The sequence below is a fragment of the Crinia signifera genome, chromosome 11, assembly GCF_055691185.1.
Source record: "Crinia signifera chromosome 11, ASM5569118v1, whole genome shotgun sequence".
Lineage (NCBI taxonomy): Eukaryota > Metazoa > Chordata > Amphibia > Anura > Myobatrachidae > Crinia > Crinia signifera.
Window position 1 is genome coordinate 58,637,521 of NC_139227.1, and position 19,781 is coordinate 58,657,301.

At 44.9% G+C, this 19,781-nt stretch overlaps 1 protein-coding gene across 2 annotated transcripts in view; it reads right to left on the bottom strand.

Moving 5' to 3' along the window:
• DOK4 (docking protein 4) overlaps positions 1-19,781 on the bottom strand; it is a 96,726-nt gene that overhangs the window by 29,097 nt on the left and 47,848 nt on the right. The window contains exons 1-6 of one of the 2 annotated variants that reach the window (XM_083164607.1): positions 17,681-18,498; positions 14,643-14,750; positions 14,369-14,483; positions 14,160-14,279; positions 10,203-10,392; positions 5,081-5,216 (exon numbers count right to left, since the gene is read on the bottom strand). In XM_083164607.1, the coding sequence (XP_083020733.1) occupies positions 5,081-5,216; positions 10,203-10,392; positions 14,160-14,279; positions 14,369-14,483; positions 14,643-14,750; positions 17,681-17,701 (690 nt within the window). In that variant the 5' untranslated portion in view covers positions 17,702-18,498. Of the gene's footprint in view, positions 1-5,080; positions 5,217-10,202; positions 10,393-14,159; positions 14,280-14,368; positions 14,484-14,642; positions 14,751-17,680; positions 18,499-19,781 lie in introns of those variants that run through there. The other variant, XM_083164606.1, reaches the window with a different exon arrangement.

Consider the following 19,781-nt stretch of genomic DNA (forward strand, 5'->3'; position numbering starts at 1 on the left):
TATACCTCAGTTTCTTACTATAAATTAAATAGCTCCAAAACGGAGGCTCTACCCATAAATATACCAGCAAATGCCTTAGCAGAATTAAAAATAAACTATGACTACTCTTGGCAGACAGATAGCTTAAAGTATCTAGGTATCCACATAACCCCTAAAGTATCGGATATAATTATGGCTAATTACCTTCCACTACTATATAAATTCTCCCAGATGACAAATGAGTGGTCGCTTCTTGAGACCTCATGGCTTGGCCGAATTTCAGCCCTAAAAATGATTTTACTCCCTAAGTTACTTTATCTTTTTAGAACTATTCCTATCCTCCTTCCAAAACATTTGCAAACCAAATTTAATACAGCATTCTCAAAATATATTTGGAGAGGTAAAAAACCTAGACTAGCCAGAAGCAAAATGTGCCTTCCTAAATCGAAGGGAGGATTGGCACTCCCAGACCTTCTTTCATACCAAATAGCATGTATTTTAGCCCCACTTAACGCTTGGTTTGTAAATGACGATATAAAACCATGGGTCCTTTTGGAGAAGGGAATCTCCTCCCCGATTGAACTCACTGACATCCTGTGGCTTCCCCCATCAGAATCTCCAAAAGCTATTGAACACTCCTCCATCCTACTGTCCACCAGACGCTCCTGGCTAACACTAGTATCGACAACACCGGAAATCACTCTCCCTTCCCCCGACTTGTCCTTAACTGGAATAGCCCACATGATCCCAAATTTATCACTGGACCACTGGATTTCCCAGGGCATTCCAACACTGGGAACTATCCTCAGAGAGGGTTCCCTGATTCAATTTGGTGATATCCAAGCCTCCTTCTCAGTCTCCGCTAAGCACTTTTATAAGTTCCTCCAACTGCGACATTGGTTACAGAGCACAGCCCCCCCCACACACACAAAATAGCACCAATACCTAAATACATTCTTCACAGACTTACAAGAACTAACACCATAGGCTCCATAACCTGGTGGTACAATTTGTTTACGGACCCGCAACACCCTATTAAAGCTCGCTCCCAATGTAAATGGGAACTCGATCTAACGAGCCCTCTGTCTGATGACGATTGGAAAACCATCTTCCATAACTGCTTCAATCTCTCTAAATGTCAGTCTCACGTAGAACAATTCTACAAATTGGTACACAGGCAATATCTAACCCCGGCCCTTCTCCACTCAATTTGGCCGACCACCTCCAACGCATGTTGGAGACAATGTGGAGGAGTAGGAACACTACTCCATATATTCTGGTCTTGCCCTAAATTGAAGGGAATGTGGGCTAGGATATTTACATTACTCTCGGAAATCTCAGGTGTCCCCATATCTCCACATCCGAAAATAGCTATATTCCACCTATTCCCAGACTATGGGCCTTATTTTGGTTCATTCTTTCTGTCAAAATCCTTCTTAGATGGACAAAACCATGTGCACTGCAGGGGGGCCAGATGTAACATGTGCAGAGAGAATTAGATTTGGGTGAGTAATTTTGTTTCTGTGCAGGGAAAATACTGACTGCTTTATTTTTACACTGCAATATAGATCTCACTTTGAAGTAAAACCCCACCCAAATCTAATTCTTTCTGCACATGTTACATCTGCCCCACCTGCAGTGCACATGGTTTTGCCCATCTTAGAAGGATTTTGTCAGAAAGAATGAACCAAAATAAGGCCCTATGTCCCTAAAGATACCCAATATGTGCTCGGCCATATTCTAATATCGGCCAAACTATTTCTGGCTAGTCACTGGCGGACCCCCTTGGTCCCTACGATCCTAACGATCGAAGAAGCGGTTCATAACCACTTCCGATTTGAAACGGAGGGTTCAGCTTGTGTTACGCCCTCTACGCCCTCAACAGCAAAGTGGACGGCCTGGTCTGCTTATAAAATAGCAAAGCCCTAAATATACATATTAGAAAGACCTACCTACACATACACTGTTCACACATCCTCCTTAGAGTCAATTACTGTTAAAAGTGGTATTTCATTAATGGCTTATGTATCGTTATAACCATATGTCTGTACTGTATATAAATTGTTTGTTATCACGGATGTAAAGTGTTGTGTCCCCCCCCTTTTTTTTCATTCTGTACCCCCCCCCCCCCCCAGCTGTCTATTTGACACGCTTTTGAAAAACCAATAAATATTCAATCTTTAAAAAAAAAAAAAACACAGACAGATGGGTTCCCGACGGCCACCGGCTATTCTCCCTCGTGGGGGTCCCCCATAGAGGGAGAATAGAATAGGTGGCGAGCGTAGCGAGCCACCGTGCCCGCAGCGTGGTGAGCGCGTTGCCCTCCCCATGCTGTCTGAGTCCGGCCAGTCTGGATTGCAACGTCGGGCTAATTACTGTCGGGATCCCGACTATCGGAACCCTATACCACACCTATTATATCTTATATTCGAGATATCAATAAACTCGGGGACGGTACCAAGGGAGCGGCGCATAGCTAATGTAGTACCAATATGGACGAAAGGTAGCAAAACTAACCCTGAAAATTATAGACAGCAGTTTAATATTGAAAAATGTAAAGTAATTCATTAACGGAACAAAAATGTTCAAGCTACTTATAGACTAAATGGAGTTATTATAGGGAATTCTGCTGTAGAGAAGGACTTGGGGGTCATCATAGATGAAAAATTGGGTAATAGTGCAAACTGCTCAAGTGCAAAAGCAAACCGGACACTGGCATGCATTAAAAGGGGTATGGATTCAAGGGATGCTAATGTGATAGTGCCTCTTTACAAGGCATTGGTAAGACCACACTTGGAATATTGTGTTCAGTTCTGGGCACCGCACCTTAAAAAGGACATAAATCAATTGGAACAGGTACAGAGAAGGGTGACTAAGCTAGTAAAAGGTCTTGAATCACTAGAATACAAACATAGGTTAACCAGGCTGAATATGTTTTCACTGGAGAAACGGAGGTTGAGAGGTGATATGATTCGTATGTTCAAATACAGGATTGGGAATCATATGGAACTGGGACATGATTTGTTCACTAACAGGCCTATACTTAGGAGACGCGGGCATGTACTGAGGCTCGAGGAAAAGAAATTCCGTACTGAATTAAGAAGAGGATTCTTCACCATTAGAGCATTAAAATTCTGGAACTCATTGCCAGTGGGGGTGATTACAGCAACTACTGTTAATGAATCTAACAGTAGTTTAGAGATGACTTACTCAAGTCAGTAGTTACAAGTTAGATAGGTTGATCTCGATGGCCTAACATCTTTTTTCAACCTTAATTACTATGTTACTATGTTACATTTGTATTTTGGGTAAGGCGGGTAATGTACACATCTCTAAGGGGGGTGAGGCGGTTCATGTTGTTCACATCTGTATGGGGAGTGAGGCGGGTCACGTCAGACACATCTTTAAGGGAGGGTAGGGCGGGTCATGATGTACACATCTGTATGGGGGTAAGACGGATTAAGTTGTACACATCTGTATGGGGGTGAGGCGGGTCAAGACGTACACATCTCTACGGGGGGTGAGGCGGGTCACGTTGTTCACATCTGTATGGGGGGAGGCGGGTCACATCAGATGCATCTTTATGGTGGATGAGGTGGGTCACGATGTACACTTCTGTATGGGTGTGAGGCGGGTCAAGTCGTACACAGCTGTATGGGGGTTGAGGCGGGTCACGTTGTACAAAGCTGTATGGGCGTTGAGGCGGGTTGCATCTGTATGTGGAGGGGGGGGTGAGGCGGGTCACATACATATCTGTATGGGGGAGTGAGGCGGGTCGCGTCAGATGCATCTGTATGGGGGGTGAGGCATGTCATGTACACATCTCTTTGGGGGGGAGAGGCGGGTCAAGTCAGATGCATCTGTATGGGGGTGAGACGGGTGGGTCACGTCAGATGCATCTGTATGGGGGTTGAGGTGGGTCACTATGTACACATCTGTATGGGGGGGTAAGATGGGTCAAGTCGTACACATCTGTATGGGGGTGAGGCGGGTCACGTACACATCTGTATGGTGGGTGAGGCGGGTCATGTACACATCTCTATTGGGTGTGAGGCGGATCACATTGTTCGCATCTTTATGGGGGTGAGGCGGGTCACGATGTACACATCTGTATGGGGGTATTAGACGGATCAAGTCATACGCATCTGTATGGGGGTGATGCGGGTCAAGTTGTACACATCTGTATGGGGGTGAGGCGGGTCACGTTGTTCACATCTGTATGGGGGTGAGGCGGGTCACGTCAGACGCATCGTTATGGGGGATGAGGCGGGTCACGTTGTACACATCTGTAAGGGGGGTGAGGCGGGTTGCATCAGATGCATCTGTATGGGGGGGTGAGGCGGGTCATTATGTACACATCTGTATGGGTGGTGAGGCGGGTCATGTTGTACACATCTGTATGGTGGGTCACATCAGACGCAGCTGTAAGGGGGGTGAGGCGGGTCACATCAGATGTATTTGTATGGGGGTGAGGCGGGTCACATTAGAAGTATTTCTATGGGGGGTGAGGTGTGTCACATCAGTTGTATTTGAATGGGGGGTGAGGGGGGTCACATTGTACACATTTACATGGGGAGTGAGGCATGTCATGTCAGATACATGTGTATGGAGGTGAGGTGGGTCGCATCAGATGATTCTGTATGGTGGGTGAGGCGGGTCATGTACACATCTCTATGGGGGGTGAGGGAGGTCACATCATACAAATCTGTATGGAGGTGAGGCGGGTCACGTGAGATACATCTGTATGTTGGGTTAGGTGGGTCATGTACACATCTCTATGGGGGGTAAGGGGGGTCACGTCATACAAATCTGTATATGGAGTGAGGCAGGTCATGTCAGATACAACTGTATGGGGGGTGAGGCGGGTCACGTTGTACACATTTGTATGGGGGGGGGGGGTGAGGTGGTTCACATCAGACGCATCTGTATGGGGGGTGAGGCGGTTTACATCAAACGCATCTGTATGGGGGGTGAGGCCGGTAGCATCAGATGCATCTGTATGGAGAGGTTGAGGTGGGTCATGTACACATCTCTATGGGGAGTCAAACTTTTCTGTATAGTGGGTGCGTGGCTGGTCACACTGGATGGGTCAGTCTCTCACCCGGGAGCTGTTTCCCATCTGGAGGAGTCTCTTGTGTTGTTCAGCCAGGGATATTACGGCTCTATGTACCCGCTGGTAAATCCGGGCCCCCTCGTGTGTCTGGAAGGTGTAGAGTCCGTCGCTGATACCACACACCCTACAATCCAATAGATGTCTGTAATGTGACATTAGCTCTCCCTAGACAGGAGCAGGTTCAATCTTTTGTTAATGACCTGGTGTCTACATATACACATATAACCATACCGCCACATGCGCTGCACCCAGTACAAAGCCACGCATTTCGCAGATGGAAGCTGCACAATCCATGAAACACGTTGCTTCATAGAAATCTGAAAGAGAATCTATTACCATTCCGATAGCGGAGCAGTCCCCACCTCTATAAAGGGCACAAACCATATATAGCACTGGATATAAGATAAAAATAGTAAAGACACAGTGCGCCTCAGGCAGAGTCGACAAATACGTTAATGGTGATAAAGGGGTATTCCCAAATTACCCCAACAAGATACAAGTGACAAAAGAGATTTAGCACCAACACACTGTTTGCGCCTCCACCTTTACATGCATAAATAAAAGAATTATACAACCCTTTTTCCAATACAGCTTCGCTGTGCAAAATGTATCCAATACAGAAATCACAGTGATGTTCTCATCAAACGGATGTCATGTTCATATAAAAATAAAACAAAGAGTGGATCATAGCGTAACACAATTTAATACAATACAATAAAATACGGTATGATGCTTCAAGCTCCCTCCTGGGATAACAAAACTTAAAGCTCAATTACCGGAATAAAATGAGAACCTTAATGAAAAGAGTTCTCAATCAAGCATAAAATATATGACAGCCTTGGAATCAACACATATTCTGAGGTGAGAGAAAAGTCTGCAATTACCCAAACGTATGGAGAACTAGATGGAATCAGTTCTCAATGAAGCATTTCAGGAAAAAACAGCTTGGTGTTTTGAATTACCAGTCCTGGACCGCTGCAGCAAGGTTCCTGGCTGATATCTTCTTCCCCAGAATGTATGGAGGTCCTCTTGTGGCTGTGGTATAGCTGCCAACGCGTTTCAACCACTACTGTGGTCTTTTTCAAGGCTGAAGTAAAAACGCTAATGTCCACTGAGTTTAAAAAGGCTAGTAATCACATTCAAAGCTAAAACAGCTGATAGTATGGCCGTCTATAGTGGCCTGTCATTGGTGCTCCCAGCGGTCACGTGATCCGATGTGTGGGAGTGTTTCATATGCTGCTGGTGTAATAGCGCCCTGATCCAAAATGGCGGAAGTCGCACTTCCGGTCTATGCATAGCGCAGTAAACAGTAGGTGCTTGTAATAATATATCTGGCGTGGCGCCCTCCTCTAAAGTAGCGGAAGCCGCACTTCCGGTCTGCGCACAATACTATCCACCGCAGGTGCCTGTAATAATATGTTTCTGGCATAGCGCCCTTAACTAACATGGCGGAATCTCTACTTCCGCAAATAGCGCTGTAAATGACAGTAACAGCTCCCTTCTATCGCGATCACGTGATCGCTCGTTGCTCTGGATCACAACAATATATATCGAACAGTAGAATCCAAAGAATCTGTTGAAAAGGAGAAAAACAGTTTTATTCACAGATAAACTTCTCTTATAATGGACACTCCATCCCCATACTTTGATACAGGAAAGAAATGAGATATATATAAAGGAAGGGTTTTAACATGTAGTGTAGGATTCACAAGAACCATTTTATTTCGAAATCAGAGTTTAACCCCTTCGGAATCAATGTGTCAAACTCATAAATCATCTCCATCTCCTTCTTAGCTAGAAGGGTGGAGATGTTTTTGTTCCTCATGTTGGTTTTGACCATTTTTAGTCCTACAAATTTTTTGATTGCAAGTGTGGAACAGTTATGCACTAGTCTGAAGTGATTAGATAGGGAGTGTGTTTCTAGGCCTTTCCGTATGTTCCTGAGATGTTCTCCCAGACGGATTTTTAATGGCCTAGATGTGCGGCCTATATAATTAAGGCCACAAGAGCACTCAATCATATATATGATGTTGCTTGTATGGCATGTGATGAATTCACGCACAGTATGTTCTTTACTATTGATCATAATTTTCTCAATTTTTTTGGTCCCATCACTTTTTACACCCCGGCACCCCAAACAGGTTCCACACCGATGAAAACCCTTTGTTCTGATATTGCCATCTCTTTGTGGCGGGAGAAAGGCACTCTTAACCAACGCATCCCTCAAATTGGGTGCTTTTTTATATATAAAAGATGGTTTAATTGGAAGGGCCTCACCTAACACTGGATCCTTTTTCAGGATATTCCAGTGTTTGTGGAATGATTTTTCTATCTTTTTATGTTGTACATTATAGCCCGTTATAAAAGCCCACTCAAATTTATTGTTCTTTTTAATGGGGTTACTTTTTTTGGTTAAGAGGCTTTCTCTGTCGGTAATTTCTACTTGTGTGATGGCTTTCCTTATAGTATCATTCTTATATCCACATTCTTCAAATTTATCCACCATCTTTTTGGCCTGTAACTGATAGTTGTAATTTTCAGTGCAGTTGCGTTTTATCCGTTTCAGTTGACCGCTAGGTATTGAGTCCAACCAATTACGGTGATGGCAACTATCATAATGGATATAGGTCCCTGAGTCGGTAGGTTTAGAGTATGATCTAGTACATAATTTACCGTTCTCAACAAATATAGTTAAATCTAGAAAATCAACACTTGTCATACTGATGTTGTATGTGAGCTCGATATTCCAATCGTTCACATTAAGTGTTGAGCAAAATAAATCCAATGATTCTCTATCCCCCTGCCAGATAAATAATATATCGTCTATATATCGTTTCCATGACACCAGGTTCGCCCCATGCCGATCTTGTGGCCATATATGTTGTAACTCCCAGCTGCCCATAAACAAGTTGGCATAGCTGGGGGCGAACCTGGTGCCCATGGCTGTCCCCGTCTGTTGAATGTAATAGCCATCACCAAATAAAAAATAATTATTTGATAAAATGAAACTGACACCCTCTTTTATAAATTCCTGTGCTCCACCATCAATATCACTCCTGATAAGGAATTCAGAAACTGATTCTATCCCTCTATTATGGTCTATTATAGTATAGAGAGACTTCACATCTGCAGTCACGAGGAACATCCCATCCTCCCACTGGACCGTGGGTAGGAATTTTAGGACATCCCCCGCGTCCTGCAGATGTGAATTATTGGTAAGGACCAAAGGCTGGAGAAAATAATCAATTAACTCAGATAAATTTGCAGTCACTGAGTTAACTCCCGACACTATCGGGCGTCCGGGGGGATTGCAGGGATCTTTGTGGACCTTTGGTAACATATAGATCACCGGTGTAGTGACATCATCATGTAACAAAAATTTCTCTTCCTTCTCTCCTAGAGTGCCATCCTCTACATAGCGTTTAATTAGCTGTTTCAAGTTCTCAATTATTTTTGCTGTAGGGTCAGCTTTCAATTTTTTATATGTTGTGCTATCCTCTAGATGTTTTTTGACTAACATCTCATACCAGGATCTGTCCATAATCACCACACCCCCACCTTTGTCGGCGGGTTTGATGATGATTTCAGAGTTATTTTTAAGGTCCTTAAGGGCTAGGCGTTCTTTATAGCTGAGATTATGTTTTACCCCGGTATTATTGAGATCTTTCAGGTCATCTTGAACCATAGCACAAAATGTTTCAATATGACCACTTTTCATATGTGCTGGAAAGAACACTGATTTGGGTTTAAAAGGAGTCAGGGGAGGTAATTCTGTCTCACCCAAATTACTTATCGTCTCTTTAGTCAGAAAAAATTTTTTTATACATAATTTTCTAATAAATTTATGTATGTCCACAAATGTGGAAAATTTGTTGACAGGAATAGTGGGTGCATATTTTAAGCCTCTTTCGAGAACTTTTTCTTCATTTTTACTTAGTACATGAGCACTGATATTGAAAATTTTAATACCTCCATTGTCTTTCGTTACAGAGTTATTTATTACGTCTGCCACTATTACATCGGGTGCATTTTGCTTTCTAGGTTTTCTTTTTCTGGGGTCCTTTTTTCTTCTAGTCTTTTTGGATCTTAATCCCCCCCTTTTTCCCCTATGTTGTCTCTTTAACCTCCCCGATAGTTGTATCTCCGCTCTTTGTTTAGCGGGTGAGTCCTCACCCTGTCTAAAAAATGAGCCCTAGGGGTTTCTTCTTCTAATGGGCGATACCTATTTGTAGTAGGTGGATACCAATTTCTCCTTTGTACATTCCGCTACTTTAGAGGAGGGCGCCACGCCAGATATATTATTACAAGCACCTACTGTTTACTGCGCTATGCATAGACCGGAAGTGCGACTTCCGCCATTTTGGATCAGGGCGCTATTACACCAGCAGCATATGAAACACTCCCACACATCGGATCACGTGACCGCTGGGAGCACCAATGACAGGCCACTATAGACGGCCATACTATCAGCTGTTTTAGCTTTGAATGTGATTACTAGCCTTTTTAAACTCAGTGGACATTAGCGTTTTTACTTCAGCCTTGAAAAAGACCACAGTAGTGGTTGAAACGCGTTGGCAGCTATACCACAGCCACAAGAGGACCTCCATACATTCTGGGGAAGAAGATATCAGCCAGGAACCTTGCTGCAGCGGTCCAGGACTGGTAATTCAAAACACCAAGCTGTTTTTTCCTGAAATGCTTCATTGAGAACTGATTCCATCTAGTTCTCCATACGTTTGGGTAATTGCAGACTTTTCTCTCACCTCAGAATATGTGTTGATTCCAAGGCTGTCATATATTTTATGCTTGATTGAGAACTCTTTTCATTAAGGTTCTCATTTTATTCCGGTAATTGAGCTTTAAGTTTTGTTATCCCAGGAGGGAGCTTGAAGCATCATACCGTATTTTATTGTATTGTATTAAATTGTGTTACGCTATGATCCACTCTTTGTTTTATTTTTATATGAACATGACATCCGTTTGATGAGAACATCACTGTGATTTCTGTATTGGATACATTTTGCACAGCGAAGCTGTATTGGAAAAAGGGTCATATATAGCACTGGCCCAATGTCGTACAGCATTGCACTAATTATCAACAGCTTCTAACCTTTCTGCCTCGAAAGTGAAGCGCGAGGAGTCGCTCCCATATCGTCGCAGGGCGCAGAGAGGCCATGACAGCAGCTTGTTGCGTGGGTTGTGTGGGTCCCAGAGGTAGAGATGTTCTTCTGTCACTTGCATCTTACAGTCTCCGTGTACATCCAAGTTGGAGGATGGCAGCAAGAAGACGCTGAAACACTCTGAAATAGAGCAATCATGACACCGTCACCACTCCAGTAATGTCCATATAGGACCAGGGTGTGGCCGTCACTGCTTTATGTCCCAGTAATGTCCATATAGGACCAGGGTGTCGTCGTCACCACTCCATATACCACCAATGTTCATAATATAATACCAGGGTGTGGCCGTCACCGCTCCACATCCCAGTAATGTCCATATAGGACCAGGGTGTGGCCATCACTGGTCCACATCCCAGTAATGTCCATATAGGACCAGGGTGTGTCTGTCACCGCTCCATGTACCACCAATGTCCATAATATAGGACCAGGGTGTGGCTGTCACCGCTCCACTACCCAGTAATGTCCATATAGTACCTGGATGTGGCCGTCACCACTCCACGTCCCAGTAATGTCCATATAGGACCAGGGTGTGGCCGTCACCACTCCACGTACCACCAATGTGCATATAGGACCAGGGTGTGACCGCCACCGCTCCCTGTCCCAGTAATGTCCATTTAGGACCAGGGTGTGGCCGTCACTGATCCATGTCCCAGTAATGTCCATATAAGACCAGGGTGTGGCTGTCACCACTCCATGTCCCAGAAATGTCCATATAGGACCATGGTGTGGCCTTCACCTCGTCACGGCCCAGTAATGTCCATATAGGACCAGGGTATGGTCGTCACCACTCCATGTACCACCAATGTCCATAATATAAGACCAGGGTGTGGCTGTCACCGCTCCTCAACCCAGTAATGTCCATATAGTACCTGGATGTGGCCGTCACCACTCCACGTCCCAGTAATGTCCATATAGGACCAGCGTGTGGCCGTCACCGCTCCACATCCCAATAATGTCTATATAGGACCAGGGTGTGGCCATCACCGGTCCACGTCCCAGTAATGTCCATATAGGACCAGGGTGTGGCTGTCCCTGCTCCACATCCAGAGCCGGCCTTAGGCATAGGCAAACTAGGCAATTGCCTAGGGCATTTGGAATGCATAGGGGCATCAGCAGCTTCTGCTGATTAAAATGATATGCAGCATGCCTATATTCTGTGTGTGAGTGAGGCTGTATCTGCATATGAAATAGTGTATTCATGAAAATCACTGTAACATAGCATTTCGTATGCAGGTACAGCCACAGTCGCACACAGAATATAGGCATGCCGCATATCATTTTAATCATTGGAAGCTCCTTGTGCATGCTGGTCATAACAATGCAAATAAGATGAATTTTCAGCAAAAAGGCACACAACGTTAGCAGAACTTGGCAGGAGCTGCATGGCTTATTGAGTCAAGATGTATGAGGAAACATCTGTATCCAAGTAGAGGCAGAGGTCACAGTGTTAGCGGCCAGTGCGAGTGCTGTCTGCAGGTGGGTTGCTTGTGCAATAGTGTTCGGCATATGTGTAAGGGGCATTATGGGCGAGATTACTAAAGGGAAAATGCGGTAAAACCCCCGTTTTACCGCATTTTCCTATGTACTATTACCCGACCGCCACGTCACCGCAGTGTAGGGTATCGCCACCTTTGGGTGGCGATACCCTATAGAAGCCTATGGGCTTCTTTTCGCCGCCCGACGCCTCCGCCGAAAAACCCGCCGACCCCCCTCTCCCCCTCCCTCTCTTACCTGGTCCAGGTCAGGGCCGGATTTGTGTCTAGGCCCGTGAGGCACCGGCCTCAGGGCGGCACTAATTAAGGGCGGCAGGCAGGCTGACATTCTGTTAAATGGCACAGCGGGTGGGCAGTGGCGAGTGACGAGCGCCGCCGCCGCAAATTATCCTATGTCGGCGGCAGCGCTGCTCATCACCCGCTACTGCCCACCACTCTGCCATGCATTACATCACCGCTTAGTGGCTGGATCCGATGGTCCCCCTGCGCGTCCGAAAATGGCTCATTGCTGCCGGCTCCCGCCCATTGGCTACTCCACACACACAGTCTATTGGCTGCTGTGTATCCAGCAGCTGAGCTGATTGGCGCGCAGATCCTTCCTGCGCTCAGTCAGTCACAGTGTGTGAGCCGGAGAGAGACTGATGGAGACACTGTGCTAATCACTGTACTAATAAGTGCCTCCCTCCGGGTCCTCCGTACAGTGAGCAGTCCAGAGTGCTTAAAAAAATATGAAGGTGGGCTACAGTTAAATTTTTATGAAATATATAAATAACAAAATATATATACATTTATGATTACATTAAAACAGGGTTGCCGACCCTCCCGGAATTACCGGGAGGATCCCGAAAATCTGGTCCTCCTCCCGGCCCCCCGGAAAGGTGGGCAACCCTCCCGGATTCTGGGGGACCCCCACGCCACCCCCCGATTGCGGCGTCTTCCCCATACCTTTGGATTGAAATCCATCAATCCGCGGGTCTCAGAGGAGGGGGCGGAGCTAAAATTGCGTCATTTTAGCCCCGCCCCCTCCACGTAGATCTGTGAATTGGGGTTTTTACCATCCTGGGGGCGGGGCTTAATGATGTATAGCTCAAGCCCGCCCCCCGAACTGCAGCTGGAAGTCTCCTCTCCGACAGAAAAAGTCGGCAACCCTGCATTAAAATAGGGGGGGGGGGGCAAAAAATGTTGTGCCTAGGGGCGGCCTGGCCCCTAAATTCGCCCCTGGTCCAGGTCCTCCTGGACCCGGAAGGTAACACCTTCCTCCCCCTAGTGACGCAGCCGGACGTCCTTCCGGCTGCAGGGGGAGGAAGAGGCGCCGGGGACAGCTTGCATAGCTGTCCCCGGCGTGAGGGATGCAGAAGGGGGCAGAGAGGTGACGGAGACCCCCCGCACACCACATTCCAGGTATCGCGGGGGGCCTCCGTCACCGCATCGCGATGCCAGCCGCATATGTTAGTACATATGCGGCGGCATCGCGGCGGGGGGGCCGCGATGTATTTTAATACATCCCGCCCTATGTGTGTCATGTATAAATGCTTTAATAATGTGCGACATGTGTAACAGGCATTATGTGTGTCATGTGTATAAGTGCATTAATAATGTGCAACATATGTGTAATGGGCATTATGTGTGTCATGTGTATGAAGGGCACTAATAAAGGTTGGCATAATGTGTAAGGGGCATTATGGTTATAAGGACATTAATAATGTGTGTCATGTGTAAGGGGCATTACTGTGTGGTATTAGTGGTACAGAGAGAAAGGGGTAGGGGGTACAAATTACCCAGGCCAAAGTCTGATGGAAAGGCCCAGCACACACTGCTTTGTGCTGGGTTGCAGTGTGGCCATGGAGGTGCTTAAAATACAATATTTCTCAGGATTTTTTTCTAAGGGTATAATGTGAGGAGTAATGTACATAAGGTAAAGTGGTACTACTGTGTGATGTAACGTGAATAAGGGACACCATCGCATGATATAATGTGAACAAAGTTGCACTACTGTGTGGCAAAATTTGAATTGGGGGTACTATTGTGTGACCATGCCCCTTCCCAGCAAGAACACACCCCTGTTTGAGCTGAGCACTGAATGTGTGCACTGTTTCTATTTAAAATATTGCGGGTAGGAGCACCAAAATGATGACTGCTATGATGAGGGTTGATGGTGCTGGGAAGGGGGAGCAGGGTCAGGGCGGAACTAGTGGCAGTGCTAGGGGGCACCAGCTAAAATCTTGCCTAGGGCGTCATTTAGGCTAGGGCCGGCTCTGCCCACATCCCAGTAATGTCCATATAGGACCTGGATGTGTCCATCCCAGTAATGTCCAAGTAAGCAGATCCGGCTCCCCCACATTACAGTTGCTCACTCTGGTGCCCCTGTCAGGGGAGGGGTGACCTCTCTCTTACCCGTCTTCTCACCGTGCACCCCGGAAGTCAGCAGATCCGGCTCCCCCAGATTACAGTCGCTCACTCTGGTTCCCAAGCATTCCATGGACAGGATTTTGTACCACTCTTCTGCTTCCAGCTCTGAGAATGGAAAAAGTAGGGTACTGGTGACCAATGTAGGTTAACCCCTCACCTGTTCATGGAGAGAATACAGGTGCCAGTCAGCTCACCTGAATCACAGGTAAAGGTGCGGGATAAGTCATCAGAGAACACAATGGCCACTGCCTGCCTCTTGGTCTCCTTCGGCAGACGCATAATGCACTTGACGTTACTGATCTCCGTCACCTAGGAGGACACACGATGTCAGGTCATAGCTGGGAGATACAGATGAAGTTTGTAGGGCCCCGTTCCCTCACATCCCACTACCAAGAGAAGCCCATAGCACAATGCCTGATCTAGACCTGCTGTCTATGCTCCATTATTACAGGAGTGGAATCATCTCACCTTAGGGGATGTGCGCAGGAGGACAGATCTCTCATCTGGGTATTTCTCCAGCCTCCCAGGACCCTTACTGGAAGATTTCCTTAGCACCAGCCAGCAACGCCGGAAGATCTGCAAGACAAAAAGGGGAAGATGAGGATTTATGGTTGGGGCAGTGATGGGAAAGCTCAGGCAGAGACCTTGTGGAAACATACATGGATTAGTGACCTTGTGAAACAAATATCATTAGCATAGGAAGGGTTAATTAATATGAGGGCAGGTATGCCGCGGATAGTGCTGGAGCTATAAGTATAACGGCTTTAAGATGGGGGATCTGGGACCTTACTCCCTGGGCAACAGAGTCAGGATATATTACACACAACATGAAGGGCCCGCATCACTATTATACAATTTCTTCAATGAAGACCAAATGACACAATGACATCCAACAATAACCAGGCTGCGTGCGATACAGTCCTCCTGTAATATACTAAAATAATCAGGCTGAGTGAGATACAGTCCTCCAGTGATATACAATAAGAACTGGGCTGATCGTGATACAGTCCTCCAGTGATATACAATAATAACCGGGCTGTGTACGATACCGTCCTCCAGTGATATACAATACTAACTGGGATGAGTGTGATCCAGTTTGCCAGTGATATGCAATAATAACTGGGCTGAGTGTGATACAGTCCTCAATTGATATACAGTACAATAACAACTGGGCTGAGTGCGATACAGTCCTTACGTGATATACAATAATAACTGGGCTGAGTGCGATACACTCCTCCAGTTATATACAATAACAACTGGGCTGAGTGCATTACAGTCCTCTAGTGATATACAATAATAACTGGGCTGATCGTGATACAGTCCTCCAGTGACATTCAGTAATAACTGGGATGAGTGTGATACAGTCCTCCAGTGATATACAATAATAACTGGGCTGAGTGACACAGTCCTCCAGTGATATACAATAATAATTGGGCTGATCGTGATACAGTCCTCCAGTGATATACTGTACAATAGTAACTGGGCTGAGTGCTATACAGTCCTCCAGTAATATACAATAGTAACTGGGCTGCATGAGATTCAGTCCTCCAGTCAGGGGTGGATTTAGGGATGAGGGCGCCCCTAGGCACAACAATAATGTTCGCAGCCCCCCCCCCCCCCACCACCTGATTTATAAAAAAGCCAATAACTGACATGTTATTTTATTATGAATACATATTTACTACGTAGGACAGTTTACAGGGGCAGTATCTGCATGTCCCATCCATTTACACTCTATTTAAGATGTAATATAGTACAGTACAGTGGATATTTTGCAGTTATTGGTACATTTTGGGCTGACAGTAATATCACAGGCATCCAAGTGCCGCCCCCAAACATGTGCCGCCCCTAGGCACGTGCCTCAAATGCATAATGGCAAATTCGGCTCTGCCTCCAGTGATATATAATAATAACTGGGCTGATCGTGATACAATCCTCCAGTGATATACAATAATAACTGGGCTGAATGAAATTCAGTCCTCCACTGATATACAATAATAACTGGGCTGAGAGTAATACAGTTCTCCACTGATATACAATAATAACTGGGATGAGTACGGTACAGTCCTCCAGTGATATACAATAATAACTGAGCTGAGTATGATACAGTCCTCCAGTGATATACAATAATAACTGGGCTGATCGTGATACAGTCCTTCAGTGATATACAATAATAACTTGGCTGCGTGCGATACCGTCCTCCAGTGATATACAATATTAACTGGGCTGAGTGTGATACAGTCCTCTACTGATATACAATAACATACCCTCCAACATCTGAAAGGCAGAAACCGGTACACATTCGGGACATATGTGTGGCCACAGTTAGAGTGGGTGTAGTCACACCCCGTTTCCGAATGTTTACTTTGCTTTTTTTTTTCAAGAGGACTCCCACCCCTCTAAACAACCCAGCCCCAACCCCACACATGCTGAGTGCTGTGCTACTGCTGCCGCCTACAGTACAGCTCAGCATCAGTCCCTGGCCCCCTGGCCATGTTGTCTGCAGTAGAGGGAGGGCTGGCATTCCCTCACTAATAAGGTGGCATCTGTCATTCCCAGCACCTCTGCCCTGTGCGTGTGTGTGAGCAGGGGGAGGGGGTCCCGCTGAGTCCCCCCACAGGGCAACTTGGGAGATGTAGTCTTGTGTAGGAAACTACACAGGAAACTACAACTGTGAAATTACAACTCCCAGAGTCGGAGGAGCTGGCTACAAAAAAAGATACATTCGATACAGTTAGATTTAGCCAGTACAGACCATTAAAAAACGGTACTTTACTGGCTAAATCGGTACAGTTGGAGGGTATGCAATAATAACTGGGCTGCATGAGATACAGTCCTCCAGTGATATACAATAATAACTTTGCTGAGTATGTTACAGTCCTCCAGTTATATACACTAATAACTGGGCTGAGTGCAAAACGGTCCTCCACTGATATACAATAATAACTGGAGTGAGTGTGATATAGTTCTCCAGTGATAAAGAATAATAACTGGGCTCAGTGCGATACAGTCCTCCAGTGATATACAATAATAACTGGAGTGAGTGTGATATAGTTCTCCAGTGATAAAGAATAATAACTGGGCTCAGTGCGATACAGTCCTCCAGTGATATACAATAATAACTGGGCTGAGTATGGTACAGTTCTCCAGTGATATACAATAATAACTGGGCTGATCGTGATACAGTCCTCCAGTAATATACAATAATAACTGGTCTGAGAGCAATACAATCCTCCAGTGATATACAGTAGTAATTGGGCCGACCTAGATTCAGTCCTTCAGTGATGCACAATAATAATATCTACATCTACATAGTGTCACTGTACAGTACATGCAGTAATAGGAGGATGAGTAAAGAATGGTGACACTGTACAGTACATTATGGAATAATACAAAGCAGCTTAGACACTGACCGGAAGTTACACCAAACTTCAAAACATGTAGACAAAGAAAAAAATCACTGTCTTGAGCGCTATGTTGGAGGAGCATAAGCAAATTGAACTTACACTAGTTCGTGAATCATACATTCAAAGAGATTCCTCTCTTGTTTTTAGGTATGTATTCTATGTCCCAATAAAATTCACAGTCCATGCACTCCCCTCTTTCCTTAATGTATCTCTATTGAAAGAAAAGGAGATAGTGCAACACCTTTGTAGACAGGGGGGAACAATTTATTCAATCATTTCACTCACAAAGGTAAAGGTAAAAACAAGCATATCATCACCAGCCGGTGATAAAAAATGGGGATCTCACCAACCACTCCTATGGCATTAACTGGAAGGTGACGATTCTCTCAGTCAAAACGCCCAGGGTGGATGGTCCTCCCACGATACAAATCGGTACTGTTCTCCAGCCACGGGTACAGCTGCTCAATGCATTTCAGACCATTGGGTCCTTCATCAGGAGTGTGTTGTAGCGCTCAAGACAGTGAATTTTTACTGTACAGTACATGCTATAATAGGAGGTTTAGTAAAGAATGGGGTCAATGTACAGTATATGCAGTAATAGGAGGATTAGTAATGAAAGGTGTCACTGTACAGAACATGCAGTAATAGGAGGATTAGTAAGGAAAGTTGACACTGTACAGAACATGCAGCAATAGGAGGATTAGTAAGGAATGGTGTCCACTGTCCAGTACATGCAATATTTGGAGGATTAGTAATTAATGGTGTCTCTGTACAGTATATGAAGTAATGGCAATGGTATCACAGTACAGCAAATGCAGTATTAGGCGGATTATTAACCCCTTCCTGACAGAGCCAGTTTTTGCGTTCCTGACAGAGCCCTTTTTTTCAAATCTGACATGTCTCACTTAAGTGGGGATAACTTTTTTTTGCTTTTACTTATCCCAGTGATTTTGAGATTGTTTTCTCGTGACACATTGTACTTCAAGTTAGTGGTAAATTTTCATCGATACAGTCTGTGTTTTTTTGTGAAAAATACCAAAATGTCGGAAAAAAATGGAAAATTTTGCGATTTGCAAAATGTTAAATTTTCTGCTTGTGAGACAAATAATCTTACCACTCAAAATAGTGAATAACTAACATAGACCATATGTCTACTTTATGTTGACATCATTATTTCAACTTCCTTTTAATTTTTTGGGACACTAGGAGGCTTACAATATGAATAGCAAATTCTCAAATTTTCAAGAAAATTTCAAACACTGATTTTTTTAGGGACCAGTTCAGTTCTGATGTGACTTTGAGGGACTTGTATGTGAGACACCCCCATAAATGATGCCATTTCAAAAACTGCACCCCTCACAGTATTCAAAACAGCATTTTGGAAGTTTGTTAACCCTTTAGGTGTTTCACAGGAATTAAAACAAAGTGTAGGTGGAATTTCAAAATTTCTTTTTTTTTGCAGAGTTTCAATTTTAATACATTTTTCTAACGAATACAGTAGATTTTACTAGAGAAATGTGACTAAAAATTGATTCCCCCAATTCTTTGGTTTTCATAAATATCCTATATGTGGCCCTAGTGTGCACGGTGACCAAACCACAGGCTTCATAATAGAAGGAGCACCTACTTGATTTTGGAGCCTCCTTTTTATGAGATTATTTTTTTAGGCACCATGTAGGTTTCTAGGCACCATAAGATGCTAAAAGTTAGGAACCCCCCCACAAGTGACCCCATTTTGCAAACTACACCCCTCAGGGAATTCATCAAGGGGTATAGTGTACATTTCAAACCCCCAGGGGTTTCACCAATTTTGATACAACTGGGCTGTGAAAATGAAAAAAATTAATTTTTCATTTTCACAGCTCAGTTGTATCAAAATTGGTGAAACCCCTGGGGGTTTGAAATGTACACTATACCCCCTGATGAATTCCCTGAAGGGTGTAGTTTGCAAAATGGGGTCACTTGTGGGGGGGTTCCACTGTGTAGGTGCTTCAGGGGTCATTCAACCAGAATCTGTGCTGCAAAATCCAAAAATCACTCCTTCCCTTCTGAGTCCTGCCATGCACCCAACTGGTATTTTTTGGGCACATGTGAGGCATTGCCGTACTCGGGAGAAATTGGGGCACAGATTTTGGGGTGCTTTGTCTCCTTCATTCCTTGTGAAAATGAAAAATTTTCAGCCAGATCTGCATTTTTGTGT